Source organism: Actinia tenebrosa, unplaced genomic scaffold (genome assembly GCF_029948245.1).
Source record: "Actinia tenebrosa isolate PJP-AT-01 unplaced genomic scaffold, QUT_ActTen_1.0 PGA_scaffold5__44_contigs__length_20552954, whole genome shotgun sequence".
Lineage (NCBI taxonomy): Eukaryota > Metazoa > Cnidaria > Anthozoa > Actiniaria > Actiniidae > Actinia > Actinia tenebrosa.
Window position 1 is genome coordinate 8,560,611 of NW_028292582.1, and position 22,227 is coordinate 8,582,837.

General features: G+C 40.2%; 3 protein-coding genes across 4 annotated transcripts in view; 2 read left to right on the top strand and 1 right to left on the bottom strand.

Annotated features, from left to right (window-relative positions):
• Positions 1–2,637: 2,637 nt before the first annotated feature.
• LOC116294315 (solute carrier organic anion transporter family member 4A1) lies at positions 2,638–11,127 on the bottom strand. 2 transcript variants are annotated; one of them, XM_031701900.2, is made up of 10 exons: positions 11,064–11,127; positions 8,938–9,165; positions 7,873–8,064; positions 7,125–7,504; positions 5,836–6,238; positions 5,231–5,408; positions 4,853–4,997; positions 4,349–4,527; positions 3,721–3,935; positions 2,638–2,961 (listed from the first exon to the last, which is right to left on the bottom strand). In XM_031701900.2, exons 2-10 carry the CDS (start codon positions 9,074–9,076, stop codon positions 2,792–2,794), a joined length of 2,001 nt encoding a protein of 666 aa, XP_031557760.1. In that variant the 5' UTR covers positions 9,077–9,165; positions 11,064–11,127; the 3' UTR covers positions 2,638–2,791. The 2 variants fall into 2 exon arrangements, with proteins under 2 accessions (XP_031557760.1, XP_031557761.1); XM_031701901.2 differs by having other exon boundaries at positions 8,938–9,065; positions 11,064–11,082.
• Positions 11,128–11,771: 644 nt separating this feature from the next.
• The window catches only part of LOC148906467 (uncharacterized), a 15,314-nt gene continuing 4,858 nt past the window's right edge, over positions 11,772–22,227 (top strand). Inside the window, exons 1-7 of the mRNA XM_089037878.1 lie at positions 11,772–11,984; positions 12,602–12,750; positions 13,489–13,600; positions 14,404–14,555; positions 15,444–15,563; positions 16,511–16,638; positions 17,227–17,433. Of these exons, the coding sequence (XP_088894004.1) occupies positions 11,861–11,984; positions 12,602–12,750; positions 13,489–13,600; positions 14,404–14,555; positions 15,444–15,563; positions 16,511–16,638; positions 17,227–17,433 (992 nt within the window). The 5' untranslated portion in view covers positions 11,772–11,860. The remainder of the gene's footprint in view (positions 11,985–12,601; positions 12,751–13,488; positions 13,601–14,403; positions 14,556–15,443; positions 15,564–16,510; positions 16,639–17,226; positions 17,434–22,227) is intronic.
• Positions 17,433–21,615, top strand: LOC116294316 (metabotropic glutamate receptor 3). The gene is made up of 2 exons (XM_031701902.2): positions 17,433–19,184; positions 19,799–21,615. The coding sequence occupies exons 1-2, from the start codon at positions 18,371–18,373 to the stop codon at positions 20,725–20,727; spliced, it is 1,743 nt and encodes a 580-aa protein (XP_031557762.1). The 5' UTR covers positions 17,433–18,370; the 3' UTR covers positions 20,728–21,615.

Sequence of the window (22,227 nt, forward strand, 5' to 3'; positions counted from 1 at the left end):
ACATCACATATAATATTAATGTTGTCCCTTTGTGGTTACTAGAACGCGCGACTTAACATAAAAGCTATGACATTATTTATATGGCATTATTATTGGTTCTTATTGCGGTGTCATAGTCTTTAATACCCGGGATTAAAGCACTGTCTAGGAAAGAGAATACTGTAATTACTGAGCATTCTCATAAAGCATCGAGACTTTGCCTACATGTGGAAGACTTCACTAGGTGACAACCTCAGTTTAAGAGACGTTTATTTAGGTCGCTGTTTGCAGAAGAATTGAAGCATCTTTTCTTAATCATTTGACATTGGTATTCCATTTTTCTTATATTCTATGTGGTTTTTAATCAGGAAGATCTAGAATTGCGCTTCCTTAAGCATTATATTTTAGCAGAAACTTTACATCATTACGGTAACTGAAGTGCGTCTATGGTATAAACACTGAGCACACATTTACATATTGTATTAGGATGCCATACAGTACTTTTGTAAACCGAACAAAATGGTCCACAGATTAGCAGAGCAGAAAAGTTCATACTTAAATAGGATTTGAAATAGTTCCTATTAGTAATAAAGCTATTGAAATCCCACATGTACAACGTGTTAGTGAAGAGCTTTTCAAATAACCTGACAAATTTTGACTTACAAGATGGTTATTGGTGAAGGAAAAGCTGTCGTGGAGGCTTTGCTTCCGTCCTTTGTGCAACCCTGACATGTGTGGACGTTGACGGACAATTCACGTTAATAAATCTAATTACACTCTGTTGATGATGAATTACTAAGTAAAGATACTTGATTATGTTTGCATAAAGTAATAAAGACCAACTGATGTTTAATTATGGGATGACAGTTGTATAATCTTCGTTCATCAATAAACTGATGATGAACTGAGAAACATATAATAGGCCAGTATTGTGCAACACCTTTGTTCATACTATAGTCAAGAAAAATCAATTAAAACTCGTACAAGTAAAGCCTAAAATGAACTTTTATTTTATATTTATGCATCTCTGGAATTCAATTCCACCGTTAATAACTTGCGATAAGTTATGGTACTCTTAGTATTAATTAAATCTTTGTTTATAGACGAAGACGACGTACACCTATTTCAAAAAACGTTGTCATCGCCAAATGCGCTAGTCAATAGGCGAAAAGCGATAAGAGATAGGTCATTCCAAGATCCAAGAATAGCTGGAATGACTTGTGTTTCTGCTTCTTATTCTCGTCAAGAACATGGACCTTAGTGTTGAGACTGATTCAATGTTCTTTATATTCAACGAAACCATTTCCATGTCGGAATGACGTCATATCGATCGCATTTGGTGATGACAAAGTTTTTGAAATAGGTGTATATATGACGAGAGCCAAACATTAAATGTACAGAAAAAGAGAAGGTTTTATATGTCTATTGAGTAATCTGTACAGTCTGCAAATGTAAGAGAGGTTACGCTAAGGTTGTTCCAAAATAGAATGTAATGCTTCGACTCCATAGTAGCTTGACAACAGCTAAAAGGAAGCCTTTGTCTCTGATGACAATCCGCGCTTATTCTTGTCCTGGTTATAACCACTGTGATGATTTACTATATGGAACCTGTTCTAACAGGCGGGCACGAAAGCCGCTTGGACTCCATACTTGCGTTTCATTTTTTGTTTTGTTTGAACCCCCAAAAGAACAAGAAGCGGTTTCAAATTGGAAATGTGCGATTGCGCACCCCTATGGCGCAACATTTTATGAAGTCAATCAGATCTTGCGCATGTGGGATGTCTTTTATTGCAAAACGACCCACTGACGTTTGAGAAAAGACTATTCAATTAATCTCTGTTGAGATCATAATTTAGCTCCATAATTAAATTATTAGGGGGTTAAAATAAAATTAATAACAAATCTATATAAACTATAGCTAATAAATTTACTTAGAATTTCGATTGGAACATCTTTGTGAAGGGCTTACAGTACATTTACTAGTTACGCTACGTTACAGTAGTCAATAATATTAAGGCAAATTTTGTAAATTAGGGATAAAGATTTCATTTCTTATGATGCACTCTACAAAATTACTCGATTCTGATTGGATAAGAGGAGTACAATTAAATCCCAAATTGTACTCTGTAGAGTCCCAATTAAGTTGCTCAATTTTGTTAAGTGTATTATAAACAAAAAATCTCATAATGTTCTTGTACAATTCGGGGTTTAAAGATAGTCGTGATGTTTTGAAAGTTCTCAAATTTCCTTTGCATTTCCTTTATATTGCAAGCGTAATTTCTCTTTCTATTGTAACCTTGAATTAACTTTACACGATAAATGTATTTGCAGAAAAACCTATGATATCAGGAATTGGCTGAGGGCTCTCGTCCAATCAAAAGTGAGTAAAACGTATAATAATAAGATAGAATGGTTTCATACATAATGTATCGAATAGAATATGCTATATATGATACTTACGACTGCTAGCATTATGAACAAATAAAATTACGTTATCAAATATATACATATAGCTAATGCACTTTTTTAAAATCCAGAATGTGCACTAAACCTTAAATTTGTAATCAATACCAAGGGTGTATCTATATATATCTTGGAACTAGTTAGTTAGCATAGAAAGAGGTGCGTCTTGTTTGTTTGACCTCCTCTCCCCCCCCCCCCCCCCCCCCCCTTTGGAATTAGTTGGTTAGTAAAGCAAGAGGTGCATCTTCTTGAATTTTTGACGCCCTACTCAAAGTCCTAGATACGCCTCTTTATAGTATAGCTCGTACACTTGTAATCGATAATAACTCGGGCAGTCTTCCTAAATGTCCTAAACTTTAGTGCTATACTCAGTTTCTTCAAGGCTCTTCATGGGTACTGCGCATGCGTCCGTTGTATTAACGTGTGAGGAGCTTGCACCATTCTTTTCGTTGTCGTTTGGATCATCGAGACAAGGCTTGCAGAACCAGTAGGACAAGTAGAAAAACACAAACGCAATCCCTAGGAATAATGCCAATAGTATTAGTATTTTTTTATTATTATATGATTATAATTATTTATTATTTTATGTATATGATTGCCTCAGTTCTTTGGTTGATAGCACATGACGGGCAGTGTTTGCCTGTCATTGTAGGCTGGTAATGAGATTCATGAGATTCATTCAGCTGATTGATACCAAGCAATAGAATACTCTCTGGTTGATAGCACATGACGGGCAGTGTTTGCCTGTCATTGTAGGCTGGTAATGAGATTCATGAGATTCATTCAGCTGATTGATACCAAGCAATAAAATACTCTCTGGTTGAAAGCACATGACGGGCAGTGTTTTCCTGTCATTGTAGGCTGGTAATGAGATTCATGAGATTCATTTAGCTGATTGATACCAAGCAATAGAATACTCTCTGGTTGATAGCACATGACGGGCAGTGTTTGCCTGTCATTGTAGGCTGGTAATGAGATTCATGAGATTCATTCAGCTGATTGATACCAAGCAATAAAATACTCTCTGGTTGAAAGCACATGACGGGCAGTGTTTTCCTGTCATTGTAGGCTGGTAATGAGATTCATTCAGCTGATTGATACCAAGCAATAGAATATTCTCTGGTAGCACATGACGGGCAGTGTTTGCCTGTCATTAATTGTAGGTTGGTAATGGAATTCATTCAGCTGATACCAAGCAATAGAATACTTTCTGGTTGATAGCACATGGCGTTGAGTGTTTCTGTGCCATCGTAGGATGGTAAGAATATATTCACGTACCTCCGATTACCAAAGACGATCCGCCCAACCAGTTGAAAAGTTTGTCGACGAAATAATATTGGCAGCTTCCCTTCCTTTTGCATTTCTTTCCCCAGACTGCGCAGGACTCATCAAACAATGCACCGTAGAAGAGAGGGCCTGGAAGGAAGCCAAGAAGACGTACGAAGACGAACTGCAGTCCAAGAGCATAGCCACGTTGGTTCTCAGGCACACATCTGCAGAGAAAAGAGCAAAAATGCAAGTCCTTGATTTATTCCATCTTATCTCATTTACTCATCCATATGTCGTCACCCTCCCATTCTTTTATCCATCTATGCCATGTCTTCCACATATCTCATCCATCCATCCATCCCTTCATCCATCTATCCATCCATCTATCCCTCCCTCCCTCCCTCCCTCCCTCCCTCCCTCCCTCCATCCATCCATCCATCCATCCATCCATCCATCCCTCCCTATCTCCTTTCCTCCCTCCCTCCCTCCCTCCCTCCATTCATCCCTTCATCCATCCATCCATCCCTTAGTCTACCTCCCTCCCTCTCTCCCTTCATCCCTCCCTCCCTTCCTCCCTCTCCTCCCCCCCCCCCCCTCCCTCCCTCCCATCCATTCATCCATCTATTTACTTACTCACCTCAGAAGTACCATCTTAGTTGGAACACCACTCAAGAACACAAAGAACAAATGAAAACCCAACAAGAGCATGAAGGGGACCAAGTAAACACAGCTGGAGGAGTGGTTACAAAATCCCTTGGTGACCGTGCGACCACTGCCTGCTATGGATGATGGGATACAGGAACAGTTTCCATAGCCCTGCATCGATCAGCAAAAGAAATATAAAAACTTAGAACGTCATTTTATACAACCATGGACAGTTTTAAAGATTTTATTAGACATCGCAGCCGGTCGGTAGCCACTAGTGAAGATGACTTCCGCTCAGATTGTCGAAACGTCGGTCACATCAAACAGTCCTTCTCAGGACTACATCCACCCGGATGATCATAATACTTCAATTAACACTAGTGCGTTAGTTGCAAGATTGAGAAATTGCTTTCCATTTGCTTTCTTTGAAACCGGACTACGTACTGTCCAAACTGGCCATGGCTACTGCCCTGCACCAGGCAAGACAACAACTCACCGTCTTTCCTATTGGGTTCTTGCATCCTGCATGACAAGGCGAGAAGAATGTCTTCCCCTCACCACCACACACAGGATTCATTTTGGCTATAGAGCATGAGCAGTCTTTGTTGCAAGTATTCATCAGGGAAATCTCAGAAGAAACACTGGAGGAAAAACAAGAAGCAATAAGGGAATAGTAAACGTAAAACAACTGCATATCTCTGGAACATACTTTGGCACAGGTATGAAGGACAACATTAGAGGAACAATTAAATTGCAAGAGGATAAAGATGCCTTTGTTTTTCCCTATTTGCCGCTAAGGGAATGACACGTGGTCTGAAATGGGATCACATTACGCTCAAGGTAAAGAGGTATAATGCGTCTCAACTTAAAATACCTTGTATTATAGGGTTGTGTGACTCCAACCATCTCATTTGTCTGACATCCGGGAATAAACAAATAGACCAATAAAATGGTCGAAATCAGTTCTAGAATGACAGAATATTTGGCAGAGAGCTTGCAGGATTTCTTCAGCTTGAAACGTCGACACAGGAATCCGCCAGCTAACACTCCACCTGGAAAAGAAACGAGCAAAGATTAACCAATAATAGGTTTGGGGGAATATATGAAACTGAGGGAAGCAACTTGGAGACTATCACCGCCAGTGCGCTTCTCCAGCTTTCCCCGGCACTACCTCATAGGGGCCTTAGGGGAGGGTGAGGCACTTGAGGAGAGGGGAGGGTGAGGCACGTGAGGAGAGGGGTGCACTAAATGTTTGGTAATTTTATTCTTGGTACCCAGCACCCACTCCCCAATCCCTGGGTCCTCGCTACGCCTCTGCTCTCTGAATAGGTTTACACGCAACTTGCAAGGTAAGTATGTGCACGACCTCTTCAGTAATGATTCTTTTTTCCTTTTCTTTCTTCAGTTCATTCATATTAAAATTTTCTGTCTTTCTACCTCAGATAGTGTTATGAAGGGTAAAGCAATCTTCTCACTTACCAACAGTTCCAGGGATGAAAGCTGCAGATATTATCAGGCCAGCATACATAGGGTGCATCGAGAACTTGGTGAGCAAGATCTTAGTAAAGAAGCCAGACATCCCTCCTCCTATAAGCCCCGCCACACACAGTCCAAGAGTGTTAAACATGTAAGTTGGATTCTTGAAAAGCTTCAAAGAAGCTGGTATGATCTCGTTGACTTTGCCTCGGATTTTCTCGTCGTTTTTAGGAAGATCGCCATCTGCTATTGCCTTTTTGCGCATTTCTTTGGAGCCTGGTAACTCCCTTGGGTATCCCAATATGCCAATGGAGCAGATGATGAGGATGGATCCACCAATCAGAAAGCCGATCCACCAAGCCCCTATCCATCGGGGGTCACGTGGATGTAAATTTAAACCCGCAGGCTGTAAAGAGGTGGACCACTTTGAGATTAGTATGGAGGACGAACGTTTGACATTAACGGTGAGTATCATTCAGATTTATAACTAATAAACCTTTAAGCTTGGGCGTAATGTATTCCATTTCAAACCACGTGTCATTCCCTAGAGTATCATTTCTTTGTTTAATGGTTGCACACGAGAAGACACTTGAATATGGATACGACTTAAACAAAGAATCTTCCTCTCAAGAGAATGAGACTTAGTCGTGTCTTTTATTCACATCTGCCAAAGATAATATTCAGCGAGTCTGCGCATTGCTGGTGGTTAACACTTGCTGCATGAGTTTGCATCAGCAGCACGCGCGCACCTCATTGAGTCTACGTATGCATACGTAAACTCAATGAGGTGCGCGCATGGCCTGGTTCCCACTTCAAGCACGGAAATAATCATCACCAAACTGTTAATACAGAACGTTAAGGAGTCTGGGTTTGTCTTTTAAGGCCCAGACACACGATACAACTGTTCACCCCAGCAAATGTTGTAAAAGTAGAGTCTACATCTGAGATGTTGCGCGCAAAAAAAATATTGCTCGCGTGAATACTTCTGCAACGTAACTCGTCCAATAATACATAAATAAAGGATCGATTACCGCGCTCAAACAAACCCATCGCGGCACGTGGGAATGCAGTTACATTTGGAGGACATAACAATAGGTTTATTATTCTCAGGAGATTGGATTTTTTTTGTCCTCCAAATTGAGCTGCTTTGACGCTACATGCAAGAGGTCTATTGCTTGTAATGTCGCAAGAAAAAGTAGCGCATTGTGTCCGGGCATTTACTCTTATGATTGTAATACAAGTGTGTATCGGACTTTTTACACCCTATCTTATAACAGGTCGCTATTCCGTACCGGAGTTCCATCAACAAAGATACCCAACAGTGCACCTCCAGCCATATACCCTATCCCTGGACCAAGCATGGTTGCGGCAAACCATACACTAAGATAAACCGGCGCTGACTTTGGGTGAACATTCTCGTCCACAAACGCTGGTCCAAGGGAATACAGAGAAGATGTTCCGGCGCCTATAAGGATTTGAGACACTGAGAATATCATCAGATAGTACCAGTTATTCTCTTGGACGGAGGAACAAGATGGATCGATGGTGGAGTTGGCGTTTTCGTGGATTTTGCAGACATCTTTGATGAGAGATCCAAAGTTACTGGGGCCTTTGGATATTACGTAAGGACCAACTAGAAGATGCGGTAAGTCGAATAGAATACAGCTAATGCCTGAAATATAAAAATATGAGAAATCCTGTCAAAATCTCGCTTTTTGATTGGTCAAAAATGTGCCTTATGAGAGTACTCAGCACGCGCACCTCATAACCTCATAAGAACGGCTTTTCTGATTGGTCAGTGTTCGATGAAGAAAAACACGTCTGCTGTGCAATGAAAAGTTATAGGTTACTCTGGGATTGGAGTGCTTCTTAACGCTTGTCGAGTTTTCTGTCAATCCCCGCGTGCTTTATAATTGCGCACAGTAATAATTATTAATTTATTGTAACAGTAATCGACTTTTGTAATTCTTCTATGCGGAAGAGATACTGAAAATATCAGAGTTGACGGAGATCAATAGGGACGATCACTGATTTACTTACCTGCAAGCAGACAACCGTATCCAATCCATTTAACCTTGTTTCCATAACTACCGTAATAGCTTATAAAACCGACTAGGATGATCTGAGAAACTTCATTGGACGATGCGATGAGTCCCAGTTCTTTGCCGGTGAATTCGAAACGCTTTTCCAACGCGGGTAAATTGACTGAAGTAAACCCATTGACAATCATTCCTGACAAGATATAGATTGCAATGAGATTGATACTGGGACGATGACAAGATACTACACACCACACAACACCATGCACACCACACCACACCACACCACACCACACCACACCACACCACACCACACCACACCACACCACACCACACCACACCACACCACACCACACCACACCACACCACACCACACCACACCGCACCACACCACACCACACCACACCACACCACACCACACCCCACTGCATCACTCCACACCACACCACACCACCCCGCAACACACCACGCCACACTGCAGCACACCACACCACACCACACCACACCACACCACACCACACCACACCACACCATACCACCCAAGACCACACCACACCACACCACACCACACCATACCACCCAAGACCACCAACACCACCATCACCAACACCACCACCACCAACACCACCATCACCAACACCACCACCAACACCACCATCACCAACACCACCACCACAACATGGACACGCCAGACCACACTACACTACACCACACTACACCACACTACACCACACCGAGTACCACACCATGCCACCCCTGCCCACATCATGCCACACCACACTACACTATAGCACACCACACCACACCATGGCCACACCACCCTGCAACACACCACAACATGGCCACACCACCCTGCAACACACCACAACACACCACACCTCCCCACATCATACCACACCACAACACACAACCACCACCACACCACACAACCACCACCACACCACACCATGGCCACACCACCCTGCAACACACCACAACACACCACACCTCCCCACATCATACCACACCACAACACACTACCACCACCACCCTGCAACACACCACACAAGAATTCAACTTGTCTTACCTTGGGTCATAGAGTAGATAGTCAAGAACACCATAAAACCATTGATATGGTTCATAAACTGAAGCCATGAGGGTCGGAACCTTCCCCATCCAAATCGCAGGTCCAGTGCTTGTTTTTCAGCCATTTTTCTAGAGAACATCAATTAACGATCTTATGTAATACTCGACATCTTTCTTCAATACAAGTAGTGACTCATACCATGATCTTGTGGAAACCAATTATAGATCTCTTTGAATATTAATAATACGTTATTCAAATAGTCTTTGTGATGATTTTGAAACGGGAAAATTACATCGCTTCTCAATCACGCGCACGAAATCGTACAATTTTCTGTCGCGCGAAAATAAGGTTTTGGGGGATGTCAATCAAAGTGTTCCCTTGCTGTTCCCTTTCGCAGGAAACACAAAGTTTTCAAGGGCACATGCCTATGATGTCATGGAAACGCCTTGATTGACGTCCACTGTGACGGCACAAGTGTGCCTCAGGCGATAATCGATCAGTTAAATAGATGATTATCGTAGCGTTATTTAGATTACCAGAAATATACCTTTTGTGTAATACGATATCTTGGCGTCCCTTGTATTTTAGTATTGATTTTAGGATGGAGATTAAAGGCGTTCAAGATTTGAACGAGAGAGCTTTACATGTGTAGATTTTCTCGTGTGTTGTCAAGGTCTTATTCGTTCGATAGTTTTCGAGGCCCTCTTACGTTAGCTGGCGTCATCACAGTCGAACTGAAAAAGGCCTTTAATCTCCATCCTAAAATCAGCACTAAAATACAAGGGACGCCAAGATATCGTATTACACAAAAGGTATATTTCTGGTAACCTAAATAACGCTACTATAATTCATCTATAAACTGGTCGATTATCGGCTGAGGCACACTTGTGCCGTTACATCCACCAAAACCTACTTTGCTGCGATAGCAAATTGTACGATTTGATACGCGTGTGGAATTAATGTCTTTGAAATACGAGAAGACAGAGGGCGAGGTCACATAGGTTACGATTCGGGAGGGAGGGAGGGAGGGAGGGAGGAAGGAAGGAAGGAATGTAAGAACAGGAACGAGAAAAGAAAAAGAGAAGGAAAGGAAAGCAAAACAAAAGAAAGCAAAAAATGCAAGATGATATAAAAGACTGAATATTAAGAAATAATATTAATAGGAAATGAAAAGGTAAGAAAAAGAAAAGAACGTGCGCACCAATATCAAATTAGTGTAGTATTAAATTCCGACTCAACTTTGACATAAATATCTAATTACAGAGTTACGTAAGACCTAGAGTAAATTTTGAATTACGTAATACATAGTAGTACCATACTCGGTACCAAAGCTAAAATTTGATGCTATAGATTTAACAGAATATTTTGACTATCTTGATATGAGAAAAATCATGATTAATTGATTGCAAAGATTGTTTTTACTTTGAAGTCCTAGTTGGTAAACTGTCACGACACAAAGGCGTTTGTTTGTTTTTAACGAGGAGTCCATGCGATTTTATATCACTAGGATTTTCGCGTAGAGATTAACCCAAATTTGATTGTTCAAATGCATTTTGTAGGTTCAAATGCATTTTGTACATCTTAACTTCCGTCTATTGATGATATTCTAGTTTATTTAATTTGAAAATATAATCAAAAAGACTTTTCTCAGAGAGTCAAAATTGCAAAAATTGATGTATATGAAGATAGACATTTATTTGTAGTATACGTGATTTTCATGGACTTGTAAGGTTCATAAAGAGTAATTATAAAAGTATGAATCGTACCAAATTTAAGTCACATAGGGAGATATAGAAAATAGAGATTTTCTATGCAAGTCAAGGAAAAAGATACCTCGTTAAGAAGTTTTACTCCTATCTATAAATATTAATTTCTCTAAGTAAAAAATTTTGGTTTTCTACAGACGTAGATATCTTTTGCTGTAACAAACGCCAAATTTAAAGATTATTTTCTCGACAGCATTTTCTAGTCTGCGTTGAATCGATTTTTAAGCCGTCTTATAATTTTATAGTAAAACTCCAAGACATCTTGTAGAAAAGGAGAATTCGGACTGGGATAGTGTTGGAGGCTGCAGAGGTGTTTGCATGCTTTTTGTTTATTAATAAAAGCTTATGATACGGGCTTACCTGAAGCGACTCCTTGATATTTTCCTACCCTGCCAAGATCGCTTACAAAGTCTGAGCGCTAGTAAACGATTTTGTGTTGCTTCGTGCCCTGTGACCTTGTGACGTGATGAGGATACTGAGCCTTCCTGCTTGGCATGCGTTTGTTAGATTCTCACAGGAGGAGAGGTCGTGATGTATGTGTGTGTAGGGCGGGGGGGGGGGGGGGGTAGTGGACCCTTGCTGTGTATAAAGCAGGTGAGGGGTTCAGGGGGTGCGCACCCCTCTCTGGTTCAACTTTGTGCCCCTACTTCGAAGATAACCAATACTGTTTTTTTCCCCTTTGGTTGTAAGGGATGCACCTCTCCCTGAGTTAACTTTGTGCGCAGCACCCCTCCCTGAATAAAATCCTGGATCTGCCCTGATAAAGCAGTTTCCACATGTACTTTAACGTGTTTTGGGGTTAGGTGTTCTCGTCAAGTTTTTTAATAAGAATTAATTATATTTTAAAAATGTAGTAAAAAACCCTTGAGGAAACTTTGTACAAGCAATAAAAATCAGATAAAGCGACTCGGCAAAAAAATTAAGCGTGTACAAAGCAAAATGCAACAAGGAAAACAAGGTTTAATGAAATTTGGTGTTTTTGGAGACAAAAAAAATCATCTTGTACGGGCCTCCTGTGGTATGAGCCCCTGTTCCAGAACTTTTCATCAGCGGTATCAATATTTCAACATGGCGGACGAAAAAGATAAAAATACTGTTTGTCTTTGTCTTCATTAAACTTCAATAATATCCAAAATTCTGCTGGAAAAAAGACGAAAATGGCTCATTCTAGGATAGTTCGACTTCCTCCGATGCCTAAAGTGTCGGATTTGCTTCGTGTTTATGGGCTGTCGGCGCAGAAACAACTCAGTCAAAATTTTATCCTTGACCTCAATATTACAGGTTGGTAAGAAAATTATACAATGTACCTCTGTATGAAATTGTGCAGCTCCCCCCAAATGAAGAATATTCACAATCTAATATTATAATATTCTGTTAAAATTTGGTAACTTAAAACTTATATCAATAATTAGTGCTTGAGCTAGCTTACTATTAAAGACGCGTGCACGTGTTCTGTTCACTTAATATAAAGCCTGTGGGGTTGGCAACACGAGAGAAGTGTTATTAGAAGCACGACACATAGTAGTTAGGGGATAAAACAGTGGTGTCATTGTCATACAAATTCAATAATAATAAATAATTATCATAATAATATGTTTATTAAGTGTCTAGTCATTCTAGCGCTTTCACACTTTGAAGACTTTTCACTCACACACACTACCACTACATTCGATGTTCTATGCACACAACGCTCAACTCACATGTTGATGTATACAGAGGGAGGAAACCAGAGAACCCGGACAAAATCCTCATAGCATAGGAGAGAACAACACATCAAATGAACTCAATTCAGGTAGCAACATCAGGACTCGAACAAGCGACCAGACCCGTATGGACTCAGTGGTAAAAAGACGACAGCGATACTACCCATAAATGATATGTCAATTGTTTCTTTCCAGATAAAATAGCCAAGGTTGCAGATGTTTTTGACTGTTATGTATGTGAAGTAGGTGCTGGACCAGGTTCGCTTACAAGGTCTGTGTTACAAGCTGGTGCTAGGCATGTCGCTGCTGTGGAACTGGACAAGAGATTCCTACCATCACTACAGGTGATTATTTATATTCACTGGAAGCAAAGTGATTATCTGCAAATATATACCCAGCTGTGAGTCTTTGAGCGGCAATGTAAATATTCCCCCTGTTCAATGAGCCTGAGGGGAATAACTGTTTAAGTATAATTTTAAGGCTTGAATATCAGAGGCATTTAAAGACTAGAATACAGTGTCTGGCAAACTTTGGGAAACATCATAATCACCTCTCGAGCAGTGATTATCGTCTCAGAATCACTGGTCGCTTGACCAATCAAAGGGAGCAAAACTATATTTATTCAAGTCTAAAATTATACTGAAATTATAAATATTTTAAATATAACACACTCACTGATTGCAAGGCTGCTAATATTTTTTTCTATAAGGCTGTCATACTGTATGTCAGATCAGGGACGAGGATTGACCTGACATGCAGCCAGTCTGGTTGGGCAAAAGCTTCTTTCAAATACTGCAACCAAAAATAATGTCTTTCTGTTATGGACCCATGGTAATAGACCTATCCTGAATTCGCTTGACTGGTCACGAAACAATAGTTTGAAGTCAAGACTGAACTTGATTCTTTTATTCATCAAGTTCAACCTCGACTCGAAACCATTGTTTCATGACCAGTCAAGCGAATTCGGGATAGGTCTATTCTGTAAGGCAGAACTGCTTAAACAAAATGGCATCCACTACATGTTGGACTATTTTAATCTTACACATGTGTCATTAATTACTGTTGTTTCTTCTCATTGACAGCTTCTTGAAGATGCGGCAAAAGGCAGAATGACTGTTTATCATGCTGATATCATGAAGTTTGACATCCCCTCAGCATTCCCTGACACGGAACCATCACCATGGGAACCTGGAGGTACTGTATATACAGTATGCATGTATAATTATTATATTGCTTAAGAAGACATCATTAGTAAGATACTCTATAGAGGCTTTGCACCATCACGTGATGGCACAGCCATGACAGGAGGCAGGAACAATTGAATCTGGTCTAATGTGATTTACATTAGAAAGGATTCAGTTTCCCAGGGGAAAAGATACTATCGTTATGCCTCCTGTCATGGCTGCCATTGCCGAGCAGTTTTACACTAGCAGGTAAATCAATAACAGATACAAAAACCTGGACAATAGAGCTCGGGCATAAAGACACAAAATCTTGTGGCTGACATAAATTGAGCCTGCAGCATGCATGTGCATAACTTGATAAACTCATAACTGGTCACAAAGTGAGCATGCTCTCTTAATTGCACATAACTGTGCAACAAACCTGCTGATGACAAGCATGCGTGGAAAATACAATACTAACAAAAGTAATGAAATGAATAGACTCAGCAATAAGAAAAAGATGGGAAGGTTAATGATGCAGAGTTCAATCAAACTGAATCTGAGATAGCTTCTCTTGTCTTATTGATCTCATGCTGTGGTTGATGGGAAGAATTTAGTGAGTTCATGGTGCATCACTTTTTCTCAGTCCTTCCCAAAAGCCACTGTGCATAAAAAAAGCGTGAAACAAATGACGACTGGGTACGAGTCTGTCACAGGTTTGAATCCCCCTGGAGCTTGGAATGTTTTTGTATAGAATGGTCTCAACCCAGGTGAATGAATGTTTTTGCGAGAAAAGCTTTTGCTTGAAGAAACATAAATCACATTTCATTCTAGTTGTTCCTGGAGTAAGGATGGTTGGTAATCTGCCATTTTCTGTGTCAATCCCCTTGCTGCTCCAGTGGCTAGAGGCTATTCCACAAAAGGCAGGCCCATTCAAGTTTGGAAGGACACCTATGTCACTTGTATTTCAGAAGGAAGTTGCTGAGGTATCTATCTAACCTTTTTACTTTTTTGGGAGAGGAGGGCAGTTCCCTGAGAGCAGAGTCTCTTCTCTTTCTCTTCCTTCTTTAGGTGGGAAGGAGGAAAACTCTAATAAAAATAATACTTTATTCAAATACATGAAAATACATGACTGATATTTGAAAAGGTGGGACCTTTGTTTTGACCCTACATGTTTATACTACTGTCCATGATCGTGGATGAACAAAACCAGTTTTTAAACATTTTTTTACTGGATACACATTAATGTGTACGACCAAATGTAATTCAATGTGGTGGCTATCAATACTTCTTTTTACAGTTACACTATAGCAAAACTATAGTTTATCATGCGCGGCAACTCCAACCTCGACTTGGAACTATTATTCATGGTCACTGAATGAAACTGTAAAATGGAGTATTGATTGACAGCATTGCCAAGTTACCCCCACATGCACAATAAATACAGTACGTACATTGGCTTACATTGGCCTTAGTCTATTCCTCCCCCCCCCCCCTCCCAATTAATATCAAAGGCAAATAGGCTCCGCTAGCAGGAAAGGAGGGCATCCCTCTGACTTTTAAATAGGGGAGGGCTTTTTTTAAAAAAAGATTGCAGATGAGGTATCTATCTTTGAATATCTTATTCTAGACCCACTTTTTCATGCTATTAATTGGGGAAGAGGAAAATAAGTGAATGAATGCTAGAGAAACAAGAACAGTCAATGAAAAGTAGGATTTTGGGTTGGCCATGTGCAGACCCTGAGGTCTGACACCCTCTAGCTGCAAGTACGTTTATCCAAGAGAGGGGTTGCTTTAACTTCTTCAACCCAAATCTTCCTCAGTAAATAACAAGTAATCTCTAACATTATGATCTTCATATTTGATTTTGATAGAACATTGTTGCAAGCTCTGGTAGCTACGACAGATCACGATTGACTATAATGGTTCAGTATTTATGTGAAGTTAAAAAGAAATACCATCTGCCAAACTCTGTGTTCGTACCCAAACCCAAGGTATGTTGAGTAAGATATAATGATGATGATGATGATGATTATGGTGATGGTGATGGTGATGGTGGTGGTGGTGGTGGTGGTGGCGATGGTGATGGGGATGGTGATGGTGGTAGTGTTGATGATACAAAATGAATGAAGGAACAAACAAATAAGCCTATTGGCCTTTCCGAGATTACATGGAAAACAGGTAATAAGTAGGATGCATCCTCATCAAATCAAGGGGAAAAGCTTAGCAAACTCTCTCGAAAAATAGACGGATAACCAAAGTAAATGTGACTTGAGTTGAAGACTTAAACCTGAAATGAAAAAGATAAATGACGTCTAATACAGCCCCATGAATCAGCGTGCTTACTACTCATTCTCAGTATTCCATGCAACCTTGGAAAGCCAATTGTATTGTCATCTATTTAATATTAGTATAATTTTAGACTTGAACATAGAGTTTCTTGAGCTGTGATTGGTCGAGCCACTGTTGATGCTGGGATGATTATCACTGCTCGAGCAGTGATTATGAGGTTTCCCAATGAAAGTTGTCCAGATCAGAAGTAACTAAAACGTTTTTTTATCCTGAATTTCGACTTTTCTCTGATATTCAAGTCTAAAATATTATGCAATAAACAATAAATCCCCTCAGGCTCAATGATTATGGTGATATTTACAGTACCTCGCTGCTTGAAGACCTGCAGCTTGGAAAATATCCTACTGAAAATCACTTCGCCTTCAGTGAATAATTGTTAAATATATCATCACACTAAATCCTTCTTTGGTCTGTGAGTTAGCCAAGAGGTTGTTACAGAGTATTGATTCTTAAATTTGAAGTTTGTTTTCGATGCTTTTTTATAAGTGGGCAACATGTTACAACATTGTATCCTCTTTCATGTGCCTTTACTTAAGTGTTCCACTCTAATTATGTTCTGATCAGTTTCCATTGTTTATTATTTGTCCAGGTTGATGCATCGCTGATTCACCTGGTTCCTCGTCCAGTCCCCCTTATTTCTGCTCCTTATGTTGTTATAGAACAAGTCGTCAAGGCAGTGTATGCAATGAGAAGAAAATTCATCCACAACCCTCTCAAGTACGTAGTTTTTTATGTTGCCAAATATGAACAGGTTCTTAGACAGCTGCATGATTAGGGGTAAGGTTTGCAGGGTGATAATGAGAGGAGTTGTGCTGTTAGTTTGCTTTTGAGGGCAAAGCGAGGGGTTGGTAGTTTGTGTTGGGGAGGGGAGGGGATAGGTTGGTAGTTTGTGTGAGGCAGGCGATAGGTTGGTAGTTTGTGTGGGGGAGAGGATAGGTTGGTAGTTTGTGTGGGGGAGGGGATAGGTTGGTAGTTTGTGTGGGGGAGGGGATAGGTTGGTAGTTTGTGTGGGGGAGGGGATAGGTTGGTAGTTTGTGTGGGGGAGGGGATAGGTTGGTAGTTTGTGTGGAGGAGGGGATAGGTTGGTAGTTTGTGTGGGGGAGAGGGGGGAGGGAATACGTTGGTAATGTGTTTGTGGGTAGTTGTGAGGAACCAGAGGATGGTCGGTAAGGTAGGACATAAGGGAATAGTGCAACTGCTCACTTTGTAGGTAGGGCAGGGGAGTATAGTTTGTCTATCCTTTGCGCTTAAATCATCCTTGCTTTCACGACAGCCTGATGACTGTTTTTTCCTGCCATTTTTTAGGTTACTATTCCCAGGGAAAGAACACCTCGTGGAAGACCTTGTACGTCTTGCAGATATTAACACAGAACAACGCGCACATGAGGTAACAATGAGTGACTTTGATAAGCTATGCCGTGCATATGTAGAACTTTCTGCTACTCTCGATCTACCTCTACAACCACTCCAAGTGAACAGACCTGTTCGTGTGGCTGACTACTTGAAGGACACGTGACAGACAGACCCGTTCATGTGGCTGACTACTTGAAGGCACGTGACAGACAGACCCGTTCATGTGGCTGACCACTTGAAGGACACGTGACAGACAGACCCGTTCATGTGGCTGACTACTTGAAGGACACGTGACTGACAGACCTAATCACGTGGCTGACTTAAAGGACATGTGACGGACAGAACTGATCACCTGAACCTGTGTACCAAGCTGAATGTACGTCATTCAGGAAAAAAAACACTAAACGTACCAATATGGGTTATAAACTGATCAGATAGATATTTGTGCATTGAATGAAGCGTTCGAAGACAACTGAGTCGAGGACTGTTTTAAGAATTAATGATTCCAGTTTGCGGAAACGTTTGGATTCACTCATCTCAACGTCATGAATACGTCATTAAATTTTATGAAACGTCATCTTAACGCAGCAATGAAAATCATCCGATTTGAATACCAATTGATTCTTCTATTGGTGTTTTCCGATTTCAGTTTACAACTAAATATTTCGTAAAAATAATAACTAAGCATCTTCGAGATATTAATGTAGAAACGACAGGGGAAAAAAAGGAACGAAAAGTAAATTTAGTGCTAAGAACAAAGACGTAATAAAAACGACTCAATAGTGCGACAAAAATTAAATAATTGAAATTTTTTTGGTTGAAAAGTGCTGACTGCGACCTGCTTTTCGTACTTGCTTATTTATTGTGGTTTGCCAGTATTGTTGGTGGCAAAATACTGGTGGACGCGCGCGCACCTTTTCCCGCGAAAACAAGCTTGCCAGAACAGGTGACCGATTGGTGCTTTGACAGAATCTTCTACAAAAATGTTTTTATGTTAATTAAGGCATTATTATACTGTTTGGAATAGCCTTTGGACTTCAGTCTAGTTCACATATATGCCTGTGCCTCTAAAGAATGGAAATTTTGGATTTTTAAGATGGAAAATTTTTATTTTAAGAGTTTTTGCACATTTGCCTTAGTAATTTCTGTTTTAAGAAAGTCTGTCTCATCTTCGTCATTGGAAGATGGTTCTATTGCCAAAAACGGTGATTTAATTCTTGGAGCTTTGTTTCCATTATATCGAAAAGATTCCAATGGGGATTGTACTGTCGTCAACAAGGATGGATTGCTTTGGGTAAAAGCTTTGAACTTTGCTCTGGACGAGCTGAAATCTAGCAAAAATCCATGGCTTAGGAATGTAACATTTGGGCTCTATCTTCGAGATACCTGTTCAAGACCTGCATTGGAGCATTCATTGGATATTTTACACTTAAACAAGCAAAGCAATTCTTTGAAAGAGACTTCCTCAAAAAAGGTCGTTGCTGTATTAACAAACTCCAACGATATTGACTCTTCTACTTTACTTAGCCTATTTCGAATCCCACAGATTCTATTTTCAGAACAGATATACAATGAAAATGGCAGTTTCCCCAGGCATCAACCATATTTCTTTGAATCGATAAAAACGAGCTACTACAGAGCTAAATCCCTCGTAGGATTGATCAAATATTTCCAATGGAAGTCAGTCTCTCTGGTTGTCAACCAACGTTTTTTAAAAGACTACTTGATATTCAAGCATTTTGCAGAAATGGAAGACATTTGTTTAGCAGTGGTATTGGAACATGCTACGTCGGATGAGCAAGATAGTTCTACAGACAAGAATCTGATGCATCGTTTAGGACATGGTTTTGGAGCGGTTCGTGTGGTGGTGTTGTTCACGGACGATAAGGAGATGTTGAAAGTTATACGAGGTAAGCATTGCTCAAAAGTATAGTGACGAACTATGGAATTTACTCAAAACAATTTGGGAAAACAGGAAAATATACGATTGAATTGATTAATTTAATGCACTTTAAATGTAATTGACGCATGGAATGGATTTAGGAAATGCAAGGAAAAGAAAAGATAAAATGAAACATGGAAGGGGAAAATAAGTGTAAAAATTGTTTTTTTATCCTATTTTCTTATTTATATTCTTATTTTGCCACCTGTGAAAACCCTAGTTCAAAATATACAATTTGTTTTTGGATTTCTAAAACAGTTGGTAAAAACTTGTACAATTAAATGGCCAGTAAAAATAAAGTAACATTACAGAAATAACAGGCGCAGTTTTCTGTAGGAGTAACTGGGGAAAAAAGTCTATCCTTTTTGCGAATGTGCGATGTTTCGAATCAATATATGAGTGATGTATGGAGAGCGATTGTGAATTTTTTATTTAGCTATAATTGGATAATAGTAACTGCAGGTACCCGCTTTTGAGAAGGAAAACGCGTAGAAAATAATAATGGGAATGTCAATAAGAATACGCTAATTTGTTGTAGTTGAGATAGACCAGTTAATGGAATATTTACGATTATTTTCGTAGGTGTTGGAGCAAGGAAGCCTTCACATTATATATGGATCGACGCCATGGGTACTGCAGAAAGTTTCACCCAGGAGCTAACAAGAACGACTGAAACAATCCTAACCCTCGCCCCAGAATATATGTTCCTAGAAGAGCTCAAAAACCATATTGTGCAGTTGGATTGTAAGAAGGAAAAGATTGAGCAAGATGACAAAGATGGCCCTGCGGTGCTAATGGATCAATGTGACATGGAGGTGGTGTCGAGTCAGGGGGTTTTGGACCAGACTTTGAAAGCCTTTGCAACCAAACAGAGTCAAGATACCAGGAGGAGAGTAGCACACAGACGTGCCGTAGAGGTACAAGGCATTATGAATAGTGTCGTTAAGGTTGGGCACGCTGTTTCACGGTACATGGAAACAAAGTGTTGGGACAAAACCAAGGAAGAATGCTTCGAGGCATTCAGCAGCCACCACCTTGCAGAAGAATTGCAAATTCTGGTCCAAAAGTTGTTCCAAGGAGATTCAAGTCACGACAACTCAGAGAACTATTTCCTTAAAGAAAATATGTTTTCTCTTGTGAGTATCCATGGTAACAGCTCTGGTCTTCCGTCACGTGTCGTGGGTACTTGGGATAACAAGAACTGGTATATCAATCGTGCAGGGATTCTTTGGCCGGGAAAAACCTCGGGCACACCAGACTCTACATGTGAACCAACATGCCCTCTAGGACACATTCAGATTGCCGAGAAAGGTCGCAAATGTTGTTGGTCTTGCCAACCTTGTAATTATAATCAGTACATAACGAACACTTCCACATGTGCAGACTGTGTGAGGGGTTATTGGCCGTCAAAGGACTTTCGTAGCTGTGAATTCAAGTTGGAGTTAGCTGTGTTGTCCTGTGCTGGGGCACTTTCTAGCGTGGCTGCTGTTTTATATTCCTTAGTTCTGTAACGAACCAAAATTTTTCAATTGTTGGATGAGAAATGATGTGATGGCGTTAGAGCAGTTTTCGTTTGATGTTGAAAAGCTCACGAAACGAAAACCATCGTGACACGGCAAGGAGTACGCCAGACTAATTGTATCCAAAACACGGCATAAACACGGCACGGACAAGCCAAGGTCATGGCACTGCCAGACCAATCACATTGCGCGAGAAAAAAATTAGCAAATTAAAATGCTAGAAAACGTCACGGCACTGCACGCTTACGGCACTGAGCTTTTCACATCCATGCGAAAACTGCTCTATAGGGGCCTTCTGGCGTGAGGATTGCCTGATTATGATGACGCTGGCGATGGCGATGGCGATGGCGATGGCGATGGCGATGGCGATGGCGATGGCGATGGCGATGGCGATGGCGATGGCGATGGCGATGCATCCCATCCAGGAGCGAGCGATGCATCCCGCACAAATGTCGATAGGACTCTTTCGCTTACACATCTTAGACTTTAGCATACCATAATAGGTAATAGGGCACAGCCTGAGATAGGAAAACCTTACCTTCATAGATCATGAAAGGATTTGACGTTTTCTTCTAATCCTGAGGACTTAGAGAGATAATTCGCAGCAAAGATGCATTTTTTAAATGCATCAGGATTTTGAATCAGTGCAGTAAATAGAATTAGTTGATCTCCGCAAGCAATAGGTCTCAGTCGTAGGACAATATTTTCTATTGGTCGTTTTGTAATCACAAATTTGCTCATGCACTTGAAACTAACATTTTGTTAAAAGAATTGTACAAGGGTATGCATGCATTTTATACATTTTCTAATTGTCAATAGTATTCTTAATAATAATTTGCAGGTATAAAAAGTTTCATAATAAAGAGCTAGTTCACCGAGCCATTTTTATGCTTTTACCTTGAATGTTTTCTGAACAATAAGGACAAATATTTTTAAATCTAAGGGAGCTAAATACATTTTTCGAGAGGTATAGTTTTGTCAGGTTCGTATATTCTTCAACAGCAAACAAACAGAGAAAGAAAGCGAAGCTTACAATTTTTGGCATTTGCGCAAGCAATCATTCACCATACAGTTCAATAATGTTAATGATTTTTCTGTTAAGAAAAATGACTAGCTTGGACAAAATGCTTATCCCTGGCAATCCATAGGAAAAACATACGGTACCTCATTTTTTGACATTTTGTTAACATGTTCCTTAGTATAATCATTTGATAGTGTATTCCTCTTACATAGGCGTAGCCAGAGCAGAAAATCATGCTTACATTTCACTCAGCTTTTAGTATACATTCCCAGAAATATCTAGTTCACATTTATTACATTCCCATCCTTTTCGTGATGTCAAACATTTTTTCTCTTTTTCTCGAAGTTTTGGAACTTGGTTGTTATTTTCCTCTCATGACCAGCAGGGCTTGTTCGGTTTGTGTTGCTACTTGCTTCTCTTTTAGTACGGCCTTTTCTTGACGAACTGATGGCATTCAATACTGGATCGAA

Bases quoted from the DNA above. Each gene is read 5' to 3' on its own strand.
- LOC116294315 (XM_031701900.2), bottom strand. From the start codon at position 9,076: ATGTTCTCTAGAAAAATGGCTGAAAAACAAGCACTGGACCTGCGATTT. The intron at 5,409-5,835 runs GTAAGTGAGAAG...TTTCTTTTCCAG, and splicing joins TTTCATCCCTGGAACTGTTG to GTGGAGTGTTAGCTGGCGGA. The intron at 2,962-3,720 runs GTACGTGAATAT...CATTATTCCTAG, and splicing joins ATCGTCTTTGGTAATCGGAG to GGATTGCGTTTGTGTTTTTC.
- LOC116294316 (XM_031701902.2), top strand. From the start codon at position 18,371: ATGGAAAATTTTTATTTTAAGAGTTTTTGCACATTTGCCTTAGTAATT. The intron at 19,185-19,798 runs GTAAGCATTGCT...TTATTTTCGTAG, and splicing joins GATGTTGAAAGTTATACGAG to GTGTTGGAGCAAGGAAGCCT.